The sequence below is a fragment of the Chanodichthys erythropterus genome, chromosome 17, assembly GCF_024489055.1.
Source record: "Chanodichthys erythropterus isolate Z2021 chromosome 17, ASM2448905v1, whole genome shotgun sequence".
Lineage (NCBI taxonomy): Eukaryota > Metazoa > Chordata > Actinopteri > Cypriniformes > Xenocyprididae > Chanodichthys > Chanodichthys erythropterus.
Window position 1 is genome coordinate 8402941 of NC_090237.1, and position 18788 is coordinate 8421728.

The 18788-nt window shown below is 35.9% G+C and overlaps 1 protein-coding gene across 1 annotated transcript in view; it reads right to left on the minus strand.

Annotated features, from left to right (window-relative positions):
* Positions 1-4664: 4664 nt before the first annotated feature.
* Positions 4665-18788, minus strand: part of nectin3a (nectin cell adhesion molecule 3a) — a 50325-nt gene continuing 36201 nt past the window's right edge. The window contains exons 2-6 of the mRNA XM_067365641.1: positions 17950-18297; positions 13351-13650; positions 10665-10782; positions 10105-10256; positions 4665-6289 (exon numbers count right to left, since the gene is read on the minus strand). Of these exons, the coding sequence (XP_067221742.1) occupies positions 5649-6289; positions 10105-10256; positions 10665-10782; positions 13351-13650; positions 17950-18297 (1559 nt within the window). The 3' untranslated portion in view covers positions 4665-5648. The remainder of the gene's footprint in view (positions 6290-10104; positions 10257-10664; positions 10783-13350; positions 13651-17949; positions 18298-18788) is intronic.

Genomic DNA, 18788 nt, shown 5'->3' on the forward strand with positions numbered 1-18788 from the left:
AATCTAATCAGGTCCCACTTTGCAGTGGCGAAAGAAAAACGTTCCTTTGTTGGTATTCCAAAACATAAATGTCCTTATCCTTTCAGAGGTACATAACATTCTGCTGACACAAATCGATGTCAAAAAAGCGCATAGTTGGTGTCCGTGACTGATTGCACCTCACTGCCTCCAACAGCCTTATCTGGTTATTGACAAAATGGGAAGATTTAAAGGGATAGTTCAGCCAATATGAAAATTTTGTCATAATTTATTCACTCTAATCATTTCTAACCTGCGTGATTTTAAAGGCTTAGTTCACTTCTGAATTAAAATTTCCTGATAATTTACTCACCCCCATGTCATCCAAGATGTTTATGTCTTTCTTTCTCCAGTCGAAAAGAAATTAAGGTTTTGAGGAAAACATTCCAGGATTTTTCTCCATATTCACTGGGGTACAATGGGTAAAGGTCTGAATTGAAGTTTCAGTGCAGCTTTAAAGAGCTCTACATGATCCCAGCCAAGGAATAAGGGCCTTATCTAGAGAAACCATCGGCCATTTTCTAAAATAAAATAAAAATTTACATACTTTTCAACCAAAAATGCTCATCTTGCACTGTTCTGTGATGCGCCACGCATTACGTAATCATGTTGGAAAGGTTGCGCGTGATGTAGGTGGAAGTACCTCAGTAGGACGAAAAGCTTCATCTCATTTTCTCCTCCAACTTCAAAATCGTCCGACATCGTTATTTTACCTTTTTTTTTTTTTTTTGTAAAGGCTGTTTGACTTAGTCTTTGCATGTTCGCTTTGTAAACACTTGCTCAATAATTCCTCCTACATCGCAGAGCAGTGTAAGATGAGCATTTGTGATTAAAATGTGTATATATATATATTTTTTTTTTTAGAAAATGACTGATCGTTTTGCTAGATAAGACCCTTATTCCTCCTCTGGGATCGTGCAGAGCCCTTTGAAGCTGCACTGAAACTGCAATTTGGACCCGATGAACCCCAATGAAGTCCATTATATGGAGAAAAATCCTGGAATGTTTTCCTCAAAAACCTTAATTTCTTTTCAACTGAAGAAAGAAAGACATAAACATCTTGGATGACATGGGGGTGAGTAAATTATCAGGAAATATTAATTCTGAAGTGAACTAATCCTTTAATTCCTTTATTGAGCACAAAATGAGAAAGTCCAAACTGCTCTTTTTCATTTTTAACAGCTGTCAAGCTTCCAAAAAAATCACTATTATAATAACAAAAGTAGTTCATTCATCTATATCACAAGTCTTCTGAATCCATACAATAGCTTTGTGATTGTATGTTATTTCCTGATTTTTTTTTCACTCATTGTAAAAATTGCTTAAAATAATTAAAAATCTTTAAAACAATCAGTTTACTCCGAATAATATGAAATATTGCATAAAATATAAAATATTATTTTCATAGACTGTATCTTTGATTTACTGCACTGGCCCATTTTTCACTTGTTTTTAAACTTGGTTTTAAAGGGTTAGTTCACCCAAAAATGAAAAGAAAATAAATGCACCATTGAGTCACGCTCATGTCGTTCCAAACCTGTGAGACTTTTGTTCGCCATCAAAACACAAATTCAGATATTTTAATGAAATCAGAGATTTCCGTCTCTCCATTTACAGTCCACACAACTCCAACTTTGTAGCTTCAAAGGCCCTGTTTACACCTGATATTAAGACGCGTTTTGGTCAATCCGATCACATGTGAGACACATTCCCATTTATGGTGTTTTAATCTTTACAGTGCCTTAATCTTTTGTCCACTTTCAACCACTTCTGTCCTGATTTCTTCGAGGGTAGGGTCTATAGGCAGGTACATTTACGGGATTTTTCAGATCTTTTGGTCTAATGGAAGATATAAGCTTACGCAACTTACATATGAACGCGACCGGAGATGACAGAAAAACACACAGAGAGCATCAGCTCATCTCATTTCTACTCTGAAAGCCACAAGATCGTCTGGAAGCGCTAAGTGCGTGTTAGAAATCAGGAACAGTGAGAGAACATTGTGCTTGGTATGTTTTTTGTTTTCAAACCAAACTTTGGTCTCCAGAAAAACAAAGTTTAAATCCCGTCTAGTTTACGCATTAGTTAGTAGGCGAGGAGTAGTTTTTTGTGGCTGTTCGAACACATTCGATCACATGAATATACTATGAAAGCAATCCGGTTGAATGCGTTTTTGACTACCTCTGGAAATGGTCAAAAGTGGACAAGCTCAAAATGTTTTACACCCCGTTTACACCATGTATTTAGCATTGTCCATTTGTGATCCGATCGACCAAAACACATCTTAAAAACAGATATAATTTATAACCCAACATATAGGGTTCAGGAGGGCTTCTAATTTTTTACAAAATGATTCCCCTGAAAGAATTCACAACTATTATGTTAAATCACAAAGATGTACTTGCCTATAATGTTCACACTTGTAGATGTCTGCATGCTTTCAATCTCATTTGCACTTGAACCCTCAAGATATGTCACTTTGAGTGTGAATAATGAATTCAATTTTAGTGCATTTCTGCACACAAAGTTTAGAGCGCTTGGAATATTCAGTAATTTACATTGACAATATAGTGGTGCATTTTTAACAGCTCAATTTCTTGTTATTGAAAAGAGCAGCTTGCACATTGTGCTAAACATCTCCTTTTGTGTTGCATAGAAGAAAAAAAAATGACTTGGAATTGAATGAAAGTAAGTAATTAATGACACTGGCCAAGATGGTTCAAAATACAAACACACTGTATACAGTTTATCACAGCATTAGTGTTACACGCCACACAAACGCTTTGACATGTTCAAAAAGAACTTTTTTATTATAAACAGAAGGCATCAAAACAAAGCAACGTCTGTCCCTCATTTCCAAAATGATTTACAAGTCATCAATCAACTCTTAATATGTACAAAATAATTTTTCAAACTCCTGAGAACTAAATATAAAAAAATGAACATGAGAAGATAAAAAGCACATGTTAACTAAGCGTGAACATCCTCTGCTCAATGTTCTGGCCTCATATAAAAATATGTTTATTCCATAGACAAATATCTCCTGCCAGAATATGTACAAAAAAATAATATATACCAACAACTGGCCACCGTAACACTTGCAAGTGCTACTGTTGTAAATTTCCAGTGAGTTTGCACAACAAAAAAATCCAGAAAATACAGTAATAGTGGGAAACAATACAAATAACACTTCGGGAATACAGAAAACAGAAGCGTGTCCATTGAATGGTGAAAGAATAAATATCTGATGCTTTTATATACGTCCAAAGGCACTATGCTTGTAAATATACTGTTTTTTAAATAAAGGAAGAAAGGTAGAAATTTAACCTTATAACCAAACTGCCCAACTTTCACTCAGTTTTGCCATTTCTATAACTTCATGAAATTGTGTTACATTAAACATGCATGCAAGAGTTTTACAAAAAGTTTTTTGTTGTGTGTGTGTTTAGAATTACTTTCTGAATGAAATGAGAAAAAAAAGGCAATTAAAATAGCGAAAATACTAGACTCGAGAGACTTTTAGGAAGACTATCTTCGTGATAAATAGTGATACAAATAACTGCCCCATTAATATTAAGATGAGAAGCAGCCCAATTTGTTGAAAAAAAAAAAAATTGTCTTGAAAACTCAAAACAGACTGTACCACAGCTGTAGCAACACTGCCGCTGATTTATGAACAATGAATCCAGGCGTTAGCAACTGCCGTATCTTTTTCAACAGGCATGCAACGTGTGACCATAGAGACTTATGGAGAAAAAACAACCTTGCGTGCTTGCGAACAGATGCTCAGCACAACTCTAAGATGGAATGGAACCAGGTCTGTTTGCAAGAGAGCAGAAAATATTAATTACAAAGTTCGATCTTTGAGGTGACGCATGCTAGAGGAAGCCCATGCGGCACATGTCTGCTGCGCGCCAGACGGTTTATTCTGGGAAATCCGAAGCTCTCGACACAGAGACGGGAGTGTATGAGTAGCAAGGGTGGAGAGATGGAGAGAAAAAAAGAAATCAGCATAAAATTAAAAGGAGTGAACTAAATTGGCAAAGGCCACAAGGCTTCGGTAAAACCTCAGGGGCCGGCCGTGGTCCTTTTGATCTGTCGTGGCGAACGTCAACCCCCCATCGGCTTATGACAGGTCCTCAGCACAACCACATAAAGCAGACTCCTTCCATTGCTCTCTAACTTATCCATTAATGAAAAAGAGGGGTGTGTGATGATATGCGTCAAGATATAGACAAGCTGGGTTCAAATTAAACTGCATGTGTTGAGTTGAGTGAAACATGCTGTATTTATATGCTTACACTGCAAAAAAGTTTGCTAATCAGTATTTTTGTCTTTTTTTTTTTCAGTAATAATATTTACAAATTAAATTTCATCTCGAATTAAGATGATTCCACTAGCATCTTTTTAAAACATGAACCTAAAAAAATGATTTATGCTTAAAACAAGAATAATAATAATAATAACAACAACAACAGTAAAAACTTTCTTCCACGGAGCACCAAAAGTAAATTTTAGAAGATTTTTTTGTCATATTATGCAATTTTGCTTCTCAAAAAATGTCTTATGTTAAATATATTTATTATAATATAATATTAATATATTAAATACATTTAGCTGAGAAGCAAAATTAGATTAATATTTATTGAATTTATTCATTGACATTTTTTCCTCCTTGTTTTAACTTTCTTCCCTGGAACACCAAAAGAAAAATAATGTTCTTTACAATAAGATTCATTTTCTTGAGAAGCAAAAAGAGCATAAACAGAATAAAGATATTTACATTTATTACAATATCATATTAATATATTTAATATATTGCATTAACTTAGCTGAGAAGTCAAATTCGCACAATACATCTTGAATGATGTTTATTTTTCTTACCCCACTGGCTTTTCATTCTTGTTTTAAACAAAAACCTACAAAAACTTAGATTTATGCTCAAAAAGATAACAACAAAAAATGTTCTTCCACGGAAAACCAATTTTTGAATATTCTTTATGCTTCTCAAAAGAAAGTATCTTATTCTGAAGACATTTTATTCCTAAAAAACTAGACCAAAATACTGATTAAAAAAAAAAAAAAAATCCCTGCAGTCAAAACATAGGACTCAAGACTTTCAAACTCAGGTTATGTGACTCTTCATGTGAAACTAAAGTGATATTTTGCTCCTACACTGGAGAAGTCATATACATATATATTTAATAAAAAAATAAAATAAAATTTAAAAAAAGTGAAAGGAAAGAGCCAAGAATATGCTGCACCTGGTTTTAAAGCTAACAGTTATGTGCAATGTGGTAACTGGAATGGTTACGCACACAGTGTAGCTTAATTTTAGCAGACTTGTTTTCTTTGTGTAAATCCACCCTGTGATCATAAACCATGTAAACCTCTCCCTTTACATCCTGAAGTCACAGCAGTCCACTGAACGACAACCTTCCAGAACATATCTGCAGTGAAGTACAGCCGTTTGCTAAGTGTAAAACGTGAGGATGAAAACGTAAACAGAGCTTGGAAAATACATAAAATACATTTTAAATGTACACTTTATCTCACTCTGCTGAGTTAAATAACACTTTCTCTGCTGACCTTTAAATTATTGTTGTCCAGTAAAAGTTCCACTAGCCTTTTCAAACATACCATTCCCTGCGTGAAATCACAGATCCATCCATGTGAGACACATAGTCGCTGTCTGTACCGTTGTCGTAGCACTCGTCCTGCAGGTAAGGAGAGCCGTTGTGTAGAGGCGGCCCACTGGGGTTCACGTTATGATGGTTGTGGTGGTCGGAGTAATACGTGCCCTCTCTCTTAAGGGTTAGATAGTCACTCCTGGCATCCATGTCTTTGTGGTCATCGGGATAATCTGGATAGATAATGTCTCCTTCCGGTTTGGGCTTCAAGTCCTGGCTGCCATTGCCTGAGTCGTCTCCGTACACATCATGAAGCTCATGGGGTTGAAGTACATCCAGTTGAGACTCTTTTTGCATGTCTGAATGGCCAATGTACTGCTTGGTGTAGTAGTCTCCTCTGAATGTTTGGCGTCGACGCATGTAGAAAGCTCCCACCAGTGCCATCAGCAGCACCAGGATAAGGATCCCACCGACAGCACCGCCCACAATAGTGCCCAGACTGCTGTCCGGTGGAGAGGCCTGAGTCGGGGAGGTGAAGTGGGCATGCTGATTGATAGGAGCTGTGATGGTTAAGCTAGTGTGAGGCAGGATGGACTTGGTGGTGGTGGTAGTGGTGGGGGCTGCAGTGGTCGGTGGCGGCTCTGAGAGGGAGAAATATGGGCAAACATTAAAATACAGGCAAAGAAATAGATCATTAGAGGCTTTTGAAGAAAATTCTGGCTGGTACTAATAGTCCACTGTTAAATACAATATTATACAATTAAAACAAAATTAATTGAGCTGAGAAGTAAAATTGCTATAAAACATCTTGAATTCGATTTATTTATGGACAAATTGGAGGGGATTTGTGGAGCCAGAGAATTAGGAATCATATAATCGATGTCAGAAAAGAAGTTGCTATTACACTGTATTATACCCTGTTTGGTCGTATTCTTGTCTTTTTTTTAATATTCTGTTGTAATGTTTTGGTTCTGTTGGTATTACATATTTATAGTTAAATTTATAGTATGTCAGCTGGATTGACTGTATGCGTCTTCATTATTTTGTACTGTGTCTTTGATTCCTACATAGAAAAATAAAGAAAAAGAGTAATTTTATACAACTCTTTTCAGATTTTTAGAAAATATAAATTCCATTATATTTGGACATTTTCTTGCTGAGAAACTGCTGATAAAAGACAAAAAAACAAAAATATATTCTATAAATATTATTCTTTATTAATAATTTGACATGGAGTAGGCAATAAGATCGGAGAAAAATTCTGTTTTGGTGATGCTCTCCTACATGAGATCTGCATCTGGTTCAGATTTTGTGGTGATTGCATAAAGTAGAGTTGAATAAAATGTTATTCATTTTTCGACAGTTAGATGGCGCCCACGGGCGATAAACTCTGTTTTAGAGGAACTTCTCAGCAATCATTAGGAGTTTTTCAAAATGGTTAGATGCATTAAAAAGCTGAGTTTCAAAGCTTTAAGATGATCCCTATTTTGGGTTATTCTGCGTTGGAAAACAAACATGGATGGTTCCGGGAACATTGGATACACATTGCATCCCGGAAAGATGAGAGACATGTTTTTAGCCAAGTATGTTAAATCATTCCGTGAGTAATTCCGTGATCAACGCAATATATTATGTTAATCGTGAGAATCTGCTTTAAATAATGGTGTGCCATTTTCTATAATCTGTGCATTTTTCATTAAGTTATTAGCACGTGAAATCTAAATAGCCTATTTGTATTCAGTTAGCGGCTGTGCTGTTTTTGTTGTAAACACATATTACTCAGACTCATTCGAGGGTGAAAACAACGCAACAGAAACATGTTGATCTGAACGTGACATCAAATGTAACCAGTCCTACTCGCACCAGCTCCTAGGGGGCTCGAACTGGCATGGGAGGCAGGTGCGCTAACAAGGACACTAAAGATCACATCCGCTAGCGTCAGTCGCTAGCATGCCTCTTGAGGCCAGGGGAGTGAGTTTTACACACACAGCTCTTACTGGCCTACGTTACACTGACAAGCCTAAATTATTTTCTCTGAATAGATAAATAAAGAACTCTAAAAACTAAAATTAATTATTTTAAAGCTTAGGCATCACAACATTATAATGTACAGCATGAAAAATGGATATTCAGTTTGAGATTTGCTAAAGATTACATTTAACTGTATTATGAAATTATTAGTGTTATAAAACCCAATTTATCTAAACAGATGACGACAAATCCAAGCTAAATGTAAAAATAGGGGAAATGAGCATGCATAATTAAATATCCAATATCAACCGATGTGATAAAAAAAAATCTGTTAGGTCCAAGGAAAAAGTGTTTTAGAGGCAGGTGGTTATTTTCAAGATAAAAGGACAGAACTTGCAATCACAAAGAGGAAAAACTAAATCCTGCTGATGTAACGGCACGTTTGGGCACCAAAGGGAACAATAGGCCTTATGTCGAACATGTCACATGAACAAACAGGAAAACAGGTCTCATCGCATCCACTTGTCAGAGAAAGTGTTAATGTCAGAGTGAACGGATGATATCTACGGACTTTTAAGGTGATCAGCTAACCTAGCTAGTTAGTGGGAAGAAGAAAATGATACAAATTTTAGATATCAATCAGCATATGCGATGGACGTCATCTTTGATAGCTCCTTTGAAGGCATCTTGAGTAAAACAGCTTTATATTTAACAAAGCACGTACAAAAGACCTGAACTGGAAGCGATGCAACCTGTTTTACAGAATACATTTGTTTGTTGTGCATGCATTTGAATTTGGAGGCCTGAAGAATGAACAAGATTTAAAGACTGGTACATTAAGATTTTCAGGGGACATTAAAAAGGGAGAGGAATGTTAAAAATAATGCTCTTTTGGCTGGTATAAATGTGGAACTATTTGGTGTATCCATTTCCTGTATAGGACGTCAACTAGGGACAACATTCATTTTAAGAAAGTCACTCTAAACTTTTCCCTATATCATTTAGTTTTTCTCTGTCCTTCCGACATCCAAGTTTGTGCACCACTGAAGTTGAAAACCTGCCACAATATTTGGATTATGATTTGACCACAAGAGCTACATCAGGTTATCAATGTTGGAGCGAAACCCTGCAGCCCATCCCTGAGCTACAAGATAAAGTTTCTTCATGTTTTGCTGCATGAGGAAGAGCCAAATATGTGGTAAAAAGCACAGTGGCATATAGCTGATTTAATTGAAACTGTTGCTAGTTTGATCCAACTTTATTTACGTCATTGCAGAAACCTCACAGGCCAAATGTAGACCCTTCTGGCACATTCGGTCAGCTTCTTTCTTTCTTTCTGGTATTTTTAAAATGGTTTCAACAAGAGATTCAGGAATTCACCTACTCAGTAACAGGAAATACAGACTGACTCAATGAATAGACACTAAGAAACAACAGAATGTCAAACACAGAAAAACATCCTGTGAGTTTTGTCAGGTTTTTCTCAAGCTGTTCCAGAATTTAACAGAATGCACTGCAAGTTTAGTGAAAATTCAGTGAAAAAACAAATCAAAGAAGGTAGACAAAGTGAAAGAATTCAATCAAAAACTATCAATACATAGGGTGCTGTAGAGATGACATAATTTTTCGGCCAACCAGGAAGTTGGCATCACCCTGGTTCCCTCTACAAAAACCCAACAGGATTTTTCCATTGACTTCTGGATTATTGCAGAAAGTAAGTTGTGTGACCATCAAAAGTTTAGGATTTATACATGTTTTGTTCATCATGATAATTTCCACAAATGATAACAACATTTATACATTTCAAAGCCTAAATACATTCGCAGAAATAAAAGCTTTTAGTTAGAGTATTTAGTTTAGTTTGTTTAGTTTAGTTAGCCATTTGATAGACTTTTCAAAACATAGCAACTGAAAAGAGTGGGGTATTACTGCTGTATTTTATGTCATAGAACAAAACAAGAAAATATCTTGAGCTTGTGTTAACCACACACCTTATTTCAGGCATTTAAAACTCAAACATAAATAAATTACGGTTTAAAGATGGAACTGGATGTGAAAACATGCTTATTTCTGGGTTTTAGAACTCATTCCTGCGGCACTCTATTATTCAATGAAATCATAAATTTATTTTACCCATTATTTTTGTGTGTTAACATTTTAATAGCAAACTAAATATCAACTGAGTCAATTCTCTCATGCACAATGGAGAACTATGTGTGTGGTGCACAAAAAACAATGTTTTTCAACCTTGTCATTTTTATCCAGCTTCACAGAGTCAGCAACTTGGTATACTGTTTATGCCTCAATGCCTCACTTGAGTAAATAACTGTGTGGGTAGGTATGAATGGTGTGTATTTCAAGAGGGAAGAGCAAATGTCAGGACATAATTTATCACCAAGTGATCTTTCCTCAAACTTCAGCCCTCCATGGACTAAACATCATCACTTGTATGTGTGGATCTGAAAGGTTACGAGAAACTTCTCACCTAGTACCAAGAAGCGCACATCCTTAAAGCTCTGCCCAACATCGTTCTGAACTTCACACCTGTATTGTCCAGAGTCGCTCAGCTTTAAAGGACGAGTAAACAGCAGGCTGCCATTAGATGTGTCCACACCTGCAGGCATTGGTGCGTCCAGCCTGGGGAGTGACAACAGACAGATTATCAGTTTAGAGTTTGTTGACAACAAGTTTTGCAGCAGGAAGTCACCCGGAAGCAACCTTTAAAGGCCCCATTATACTTAGAGGAAAATCGAAGAAGTGTGACAATATTTACAATATTTAGTGTGACAATATTTACAACAAAATCAGGCCAAAACAAAGTCTGAAACAGTTTGCCAAAGCAAACTTTCTGGATAAGTTTGCAGCAGACGAAAATTGCAGTGGCAGTAGGCAACGATTTCTCTCATTGATTCTCTCGTAATCTCAACCTCTAAGCAAAATGAGAAAAAAATATATAATCTACAACCATAGCTAGATTTTACTATTGAACTGACATGTCTAATAAGATTAGAGGTAACAAAATGCAGTGTAGATGAGAGCACAGACCTGGTCCAGAGGTACAAAAGAGCAGGTGGGTTGGCACTGGCTCTACAATCCAGCTGTACATTTTTTTGTCCCACGTACCATACATCCTCCTGGCTCATCACCATAACATCTGGAGCAACTGTAACATAATTTAAATCATTGTTGCATGAAATTAAAAGGCAGAACATGAATATCAACTTGCTATAAAAATGTATAGTGCTTAGCAAAATTTTATTCCTTTTCTTTCTTCCACAGAACACAAAAGAGGATATTTTTTAGGGCTGGGTATTGACACATATTTAATCCTGATTCGATTTTGATATATCAGGTACAATATAATTTTTGTTAAAGGTGCCGTAGAACGCATTTTCAAAAGATGTAATATAAGTCTAAGGTGTCCCCTGAATGTGTCTGAAGTTTCAGCTCAAAATACCCCATGGATTTTTTTTTTTATTCATTTTTTTAACTGCCTATTTTGGAGCATCATTAAATATGCGCTGATTCAGGCTGCGTCCCCTTTAAATTCTCATGCTCCCTGCCTCCGAGCTTGCGACTGCCTTAAACAGCATAAACAAAGTTCACACAGCTAATATAACCCTAAAAATGGATCTTTACAAAGTGTTCGTCATGCAGCATGTCTAATCGCGTACATGCAGTGTTTATTTGGATGTTTACATTTGATTCTGAATGAGTTTGATGGTGCTCCATGGCTAAAGCTAACATTACACACTGTTAGAGATTTATAAAGAATGAAGTTGTGTTTATGAATTATACAGACTGTAAGTGTTTAAAAAATGAAAATAATGACGGCTCTTGTCTCCGTGAATACAGTAAGTAACGATGGTAACTTTAACCACATTTAACAGTACATTAGCAACATGCTAACGAAACATTTAGAAAGACAATTTACAAATATCACTAAAAATATCATGTTATCATGGATCATGTCCATCTGCCATTTTTCACTATTGTCCTTGCTTGTTTACCAAGTCTGATGATTCAGCTGTGCACAGATCCAGACGTTAATACTGGCTGCCCTGCAAATATTGGGGGCATACATATTAATGATACATATTAATGATCCCGACTGTTACGTAACATGAGATGTTACGTATGTTGAGATTCGCCTGTTCTTTGGAGGTCATTTACATGTACTGAACTCGTGTTATTCAACTATGCCTTGGTAAATTAAATTTTTCATTCTACGGCGCCTTTAAAGGGTTAGTTCACCAAAAAAAAAAAAAAAAATTATAATTACTCACCCTTATGTTATTCCAAACCTGTAAGACCTTCGTTCATTTTCGAAACACAAATTAAGATATTTTAAATGAAATCTGAGAGATTTCGGTCCCTACATTGACAGTCCACACAACTACCACTCTGACGCTTCAAAAAGAGTTGTGTAGCTGAGGGAGAGAAGTCTCTCGTATTACATTAAAAGATATTCAATTGTGTTTTGAAGATGAATGAAAGTCTTGCGGGTTTGGAATGACATGAGGGTGAGTAAATGACAGAATTTTCATTTTACGGTGAACTATCCCTTTAAGAAAAAAACTCTCTAAACTAATGCTGCAAACTAACTATATGGTCCATTACTACAATATTAAAGGTTAAAATGAACAATAAACTATGTTTTCTATAACTATGTTGTTATTTGCAAGAAATGAAACTATAAATTATTTTAATGAGACATCAAAATTGAGCATGACCCCATTCTCACGCTTTGGACTCGAATCCCAGAAACAGCTAGAGGAGGCGTGATTGGCTAACTCAATTACACAAGACCTCAGGATACTGAGGTTTAGCTGTGGCTGAGAAAATAAACTGACTTGTGATATTGAGAGATTCAGGAGTGAAACAGGGAGCCTTGAGATTCAACCCCAGCAGTCTATATGACAACAACAACATGATCAAATTCTTATCAACATGGCAAGTGTTCTACTTTCTTATTGAATAATGTAAACCACAGTTGCCCATTTAAACACTACATTGCAAAAAATCTGAGATTTCCATCTTCTTTTTCAGTAAAATATATAAACATTTTTTAAAATGTAAAACAAGTTTACTTGAGAAGAATAATAGCAATATTATATTAAGATAATATTTAGATTTCTTGATGCAATATCAAATTGTTATTTTAAGCATAGATATCACTAAATGTATGTAAGATTTATGTTTCAAACAAGACTTTCTTAAAATTTAGCTTCAAGTTAATATTATTGCATTAAGGATATTTAGATATTGTTACTGGAAATCACATTTTTGCATGGTTAGCTCTGTCTATGATTAAACCATTAGTATTAATACATGTATGAGGCTGTAAAGCTCAAAAGTAGTTTTCTCACTTTTAAACACTCTGGAAGGCAATTTGTGATTTATTGAGTACTAAAGCCTCCCTCTGTCAGTATGAACTCTCCCACTTGTATTTCCGCTCCTGTTGCTGCCCTTGCTGTGCTCAGATCAATATTTCATAAAGCACCTCCATTAAGCAGCGCGCCGTTCAAACAGACGGGAGCCAACAGTTCAAGATGCCAAAGGAAAGCACATCGAGGATTAAGCCGTTAAAATAACTCCTATATTGAGAGTGGCAAGAGTGAGCGATCAGCGCTCATTGTAACATACAGACAACCCATTAAACTCTTGAAATACAAAACAAGAATATCATTCTTCTACTGGGAGAGCATTAATAAAAGCTATTCACACTCACAAGACACATTGAGCCTGTAGAGAATGCGGAAATCTTTGGATAGGGCTGGGTGACGAACAACGCAGCTGAGGGACCGGCCAAATGCATCTCGGGTGGGGGCCAAGAGGTAGTGTACTGAAGTGGTGGTAGTGCCTTCAGGCTCCGTCTGGGAGAAGACTGTTGTCTGACCCGGCAGGTCTGATTCCCAGAACACCTCTGCCGCTGGGCGACCCCTCTCAGCAGTACATGTCGCCACCAGTGTTTCACCATCTCCAGCCAGCAGAGACAAGGAGCCAGGAGACACATAGACCTTTGGCTCCACTAAAGGGAAAAATGAGAAAGGGATGAAAAAAGATCTGAACGATAAAATCAGAGATGCTAACAGGCTAAAACTTTCACCACATTTAAAAAATGTTTTTCTATATTCAAATCTTGTTTTTGTTTTTAAATAAGAAAAAGTTCTACTTTTTATGTATTGGTGAAGGCATTTGAGAATAAAAATATTTTTATTTTTTACAAATTTGCTAGCATTCAAAAGTTTGGGGTCAGTAAGATTTTTTTTTTTTTAAAGAAATTAATACTTTTGTTTAGCAAATTAAAAAAAAAAAAAATTAAAAGCGACAGTGAAGACCTTTATAATGGAACAAAGATTTCTATTTTGAATGCCGTTCTTTTTAAGGTTTCCATAAAAAGTATTAAGCAGTGCAACTGTTAACTGTAAATGTTTCTTGAGCAGCAGATCAGCATATTAGAATGATTTCTGAAGGATCATGTGACACTGAAGACTGGAGTAATGATGCTGAAAATTCAGCTTTGCATCACAGGAATAAATTTCATTGTAAATTATATTAAAATAGAAAACCGTTATTTTAATTTGTAATAATATTTCACAATATTACTGTTTTTACTGTACTTTTGATCAAATAAATGCAGCCTTGGTGAACAAAATCTTACCGACCCTAAACTTTTGAATGGTACTAAATGCATTTAAAAAGAAAATAAATAAAATGAATCAATTTTTATTACAGTACATATTACTTTACTACAAGATTACTGTAAATGCACATCCCTCAAGAAAACAAGAAATAAATAATACAAATATGGAAGGGTCAGGAAGAGCTGTACAAAATGTGTTATTGATATTGAACCTACAATGATATACAACAAGATGAATAAATAAAGAAGGAACAAAAACAGGCCTTTGTACACACATAATTGATTGATTACCGCCAACCCCACAAATTCACATTAAATATGGATGATCTGAAATTACTGAGTGCTGAGGTTGGAGTACAACAACATCCCTGAGTGCTTCTGAATGGATTCTGTCTCTACAGAAAAGTGTCTTAATATTACTGAGAGAGTCCACATGGATTTACAGAGAACAAAAGGAAAGAAACATTGTGTATTACAGCTGAATCAATCATTGTGAAATGTTTTGCTGCCATGATTTGTTCAGCTGCCCTAAGCAATAAAACACCACACTTGTTGAATTAAAAACAACTGACTCAATTTCAACTAGTTTTTACTAATGAAATAACATTATAGCACTCACCTCAAAGGTTGCACTCACACTACAAGCCAGTGTCCAATTTAGATGACTTTTTTTTTTTCCCACAGGACATTATAAATGTGGCTCATATCACTGGTTTACCCTGGTATGTTTATAAAATACTTAATATAATATCATATTTTATTATTATATGAAATTAGAAGAACTTATAGTCTTCCTTAAATGCATCAGGATTAACATTTCCATGATAACATAACTGTCATGCTTTTTAAAATAATCCAAATAACTATATATTGCAAATGTGCATTTTTGTAAAAAAACAGATTTATACATTTCTGTTTTATTTTAGATAGTAAATATTTTTTAAATACAACAATATATCACAAAATAACTACATCTTAATAAACATATAAAACTACAATATATATTGAATAATGATACATTATTGACATTATAATGCATTTATTGGTCTAAATGATTATTGACAAATATGCGATAAAATTTACAGTATTTCCAAAACCGTTCAAAAGTTTGGGCTCGGTAAGAGTTTTTAAAAATGTTTTTGAAAGAATGGTCTTATGTTTACCAAGGCTGCATTTATTTGATCAAAACTACACTAAAAACAGTAATATTCTGAAATATTATTATAATTAAAATAACAGTTTTCTATTTGAATATATTTATTGCTTTAATTTATTCCTGTGATGCAAAGCTGAATTATCAGCATCATTACTCCAGTCTTCAGTGTCACATGATCCTTCAGAAATCATTCTAATATGCTGATTTGCTGCTCAAGAAACTTTTCTTATTATTAGCAATGTTGAAAACAGTTGTGCTCCTTAATATTTATGTGGAAACCATGACACATCATTTTTCAGGATTCTTTGATGAATTGAAAGTTCAAATGAACAGTATTTATCAATTTATAATGTTACAAAAAAAACTGTAAACCCAAATAAGTTGGGCTAACTCAAAAAATCTGAGGTAATCAGTTACATCAAACTTTTTGAGTTATGATGTTCCCAATTTTAACAAAGCAGAACTATCAAGTTTTGAGTTTGTAGTACTCATGCATGTTAATGCTCCTAACTTGAAGTACTGAGTTAGCCAACTCATACATTTTAATAGCAATTAACCAAAATATATTTAGTTAATTAACTTTTACTTTGAGTTATTACAAATCGAATTAGATATTTTATCCTTCATTAATAAAAACGTATGAATCCTATTTTCATTTGTCATTTTCCCTCTTTCCTTTCTCTATCAATCTCTCTAGAGAATTGCAGCAGCTGTGCTCTTAAGAAACAGTTTTACCATGTGGGCCAGGAACGTCAACTTAATCCAACACGCAAGGCCGTCTGCTCCACACACCTGTTCTACTCTGTTTACAGGCTGGTCTGGTATACAAGAAATCTAAATAACCCCAGGGACCCCTAATGCTAAATATAGCCCTGCGGCACCTGAATGGGGGGGAACCACAGTGCATCACTGAGCGCTGACATCCGAGTGCCAAGATCAGACCCACCCTGCATTCATCCAACCTGAACCCTATCTGCATCACGCTGGAGATCTGCTGACTCAGAGCTTACAGGGGCATCTTGGCAGCTCATTCACACCCAACCCTCCTGATAGAAGAAATAAAGTGCCAGCTGATCTGAGGTTGCGCAGGTTGTGGGTGGGCGAAGGCCCTGGAGAGGGCCAGGGTATTGATTTATCATCAGACCGGGCAGGAATTAGGGCTGGGTCACCCTCGCCTACATAAATCCAGACCCGAGACATTCCTGTTCTGGGTTGCAGACCACGGCTGTCGCCAAAACCACTGTTCCTCAAATAATTTCTGTCATTATAATGGACTGCAAGTGAAAGCAAAATAATTATGTTAAAAAAAGTAAGAGAATGAATTGCGGGTACAAATTACACCGCTTAGCGTGCGTGCCACATCTGATGTGTTTTATTGTAAAAACTCACACGGTCACTGAGAATTCCAGCGATGATTCATCACTGTTAAATATACAGGAATAGGAATGGCGGCTTTAAGCTTGTGTGCAAAAACACACAAGCTCGAAGCAGATGATTGGCCAGTGACTTTTATAGTTTTAGGGTTTTGAGTAACTTTCTCCTTTTTCTGTGAAAAAGCCATGGAAAAATACGCCGTTGCTTCAACGCCTGAATCTGTAATGCCATTACAGACTGGATTGATAAAATTCAAACTTTTGCAATAAGGAAAAGATTAGCTTCTGTTTTGCAGGAACACAGGAAATAAACAAGGAGAAAAAATGGCGGCCCGCAATACAAAACAGAACAAGGAATGTACTATCATGCCAGTGTGTGACAGATATTTTTATCATCTCTGTAGCATTTGACAACACTTCATTTCACTCAAGCAGAAAAGGGGCCATTTGAAGGGTGTTTCCACCCCTTTCTATAATTACAATCCACAAAAATAAACCATTTCAATAAGTTTCTAAATCATAACTTCCCTATAATTCCAGTCCTGTTTTCAAAAGAGAATTTTTTGAATGATAGTTAATCACTTGGAAGTGCCTTGTATAAATAAATGCATAAATAAATGTGTTTATCTATGCTTTGTTATTGCTAACACTTTTTAACCAATAAACAAAACATGGATGGATGGGTGAAAGGCGATTAAATGTCCTGAACCTTTTGATATGCCTGTTATTACCTGTTATTTATATTCAAGGAGTCGCACTTCTCACAAAGAAAAGTCAGTCAGCAAGACAGACAGACAGACAGACAGACAGACAGACAGACAGACAGACGGATAGACGGATAGATAGATAGATAGATAGATAGATAGATAGATAGATAGATAGATAGATAGATAGATAGATAGATAGATAGATAGATAGATAGATAGATAGATAGATAGATAGATAGATAGATAGATAGATAGATAGATAGATAGATAGATAGATAGATAGATAGATAGATAGATTTTTCAAAACCTCATCAATAAAAAGAGGTATAAAATGGAGGAGTTCAGGTTCAGGAGGTTTCTAATGTTTTACAAAATGAGTCTATTTTGCAATTATACAATTGTACAAACTGTATATGTACAAACTGTTAGATCACAAAGATGTACTTACCCATAATGTCCACAGTTGTAGATGCCTGCATGTTTCCAAGTTGGAAGGTGACCACTTTACAAGTGTAGGTCCCAATGTCGGCAAAACTCACGCCCTCCAGGACAATGGATACATCACGCATCGAAGGCTTGAGGAAGCGCACCCGTTTGCTGTACTCCTCGGATATGGAGGTGCCGTACACAGGGTTGAAGACGGCCAAAGTGACGGTGCCGGAAGGCATCTTGCGTTCCCAGGAACTCTGTGTCAGGCTGAGGTCTGTGCTGACCTCCACCCTACAGGTCAAAGTAGCGTTTTTCCCCAGCACTGCAGTCACCTTCTCAGGAACCACCACCTTGTTGGCCCACACACCTGGAGAGATACAGATCATCAGGAATAATGATACAGGAAATAGATTTTTGATTTAACACATCAAAATATTTACTGTTTAGCTGATGGAAATGCTAAGTGTCAACAAAATCTTTTTTTCTGCATTCCTTCAGCACAGAAAATCTATACTGATACTTCAAATGATGCGAAAAAAAACTTTTTGTCAAGAAAAACTGTCTTTAAAGGCTGTTCACACCAAGAATGATAAGAATAATGATAAATATATAAGGGTCAGTGGATTGTTCTGTTTATTCTAAGCGAACACTGCGGGTTTGTCATCTGCCACTTTAAAGGCACAATATGTAGCTTTTCGTCACTACAGGTCGCCAATTCAAAACAAAGACATAGTTTGATGATGTCGAGATTGAGGGCGGAATCATGGGAGATGTCGTCTTCACCTCACAGCCGAGGGAAAAGAATCCGACGGGATTCGGGCAGAAATTATGTTCATGAATGAGATTATTAACGTTATT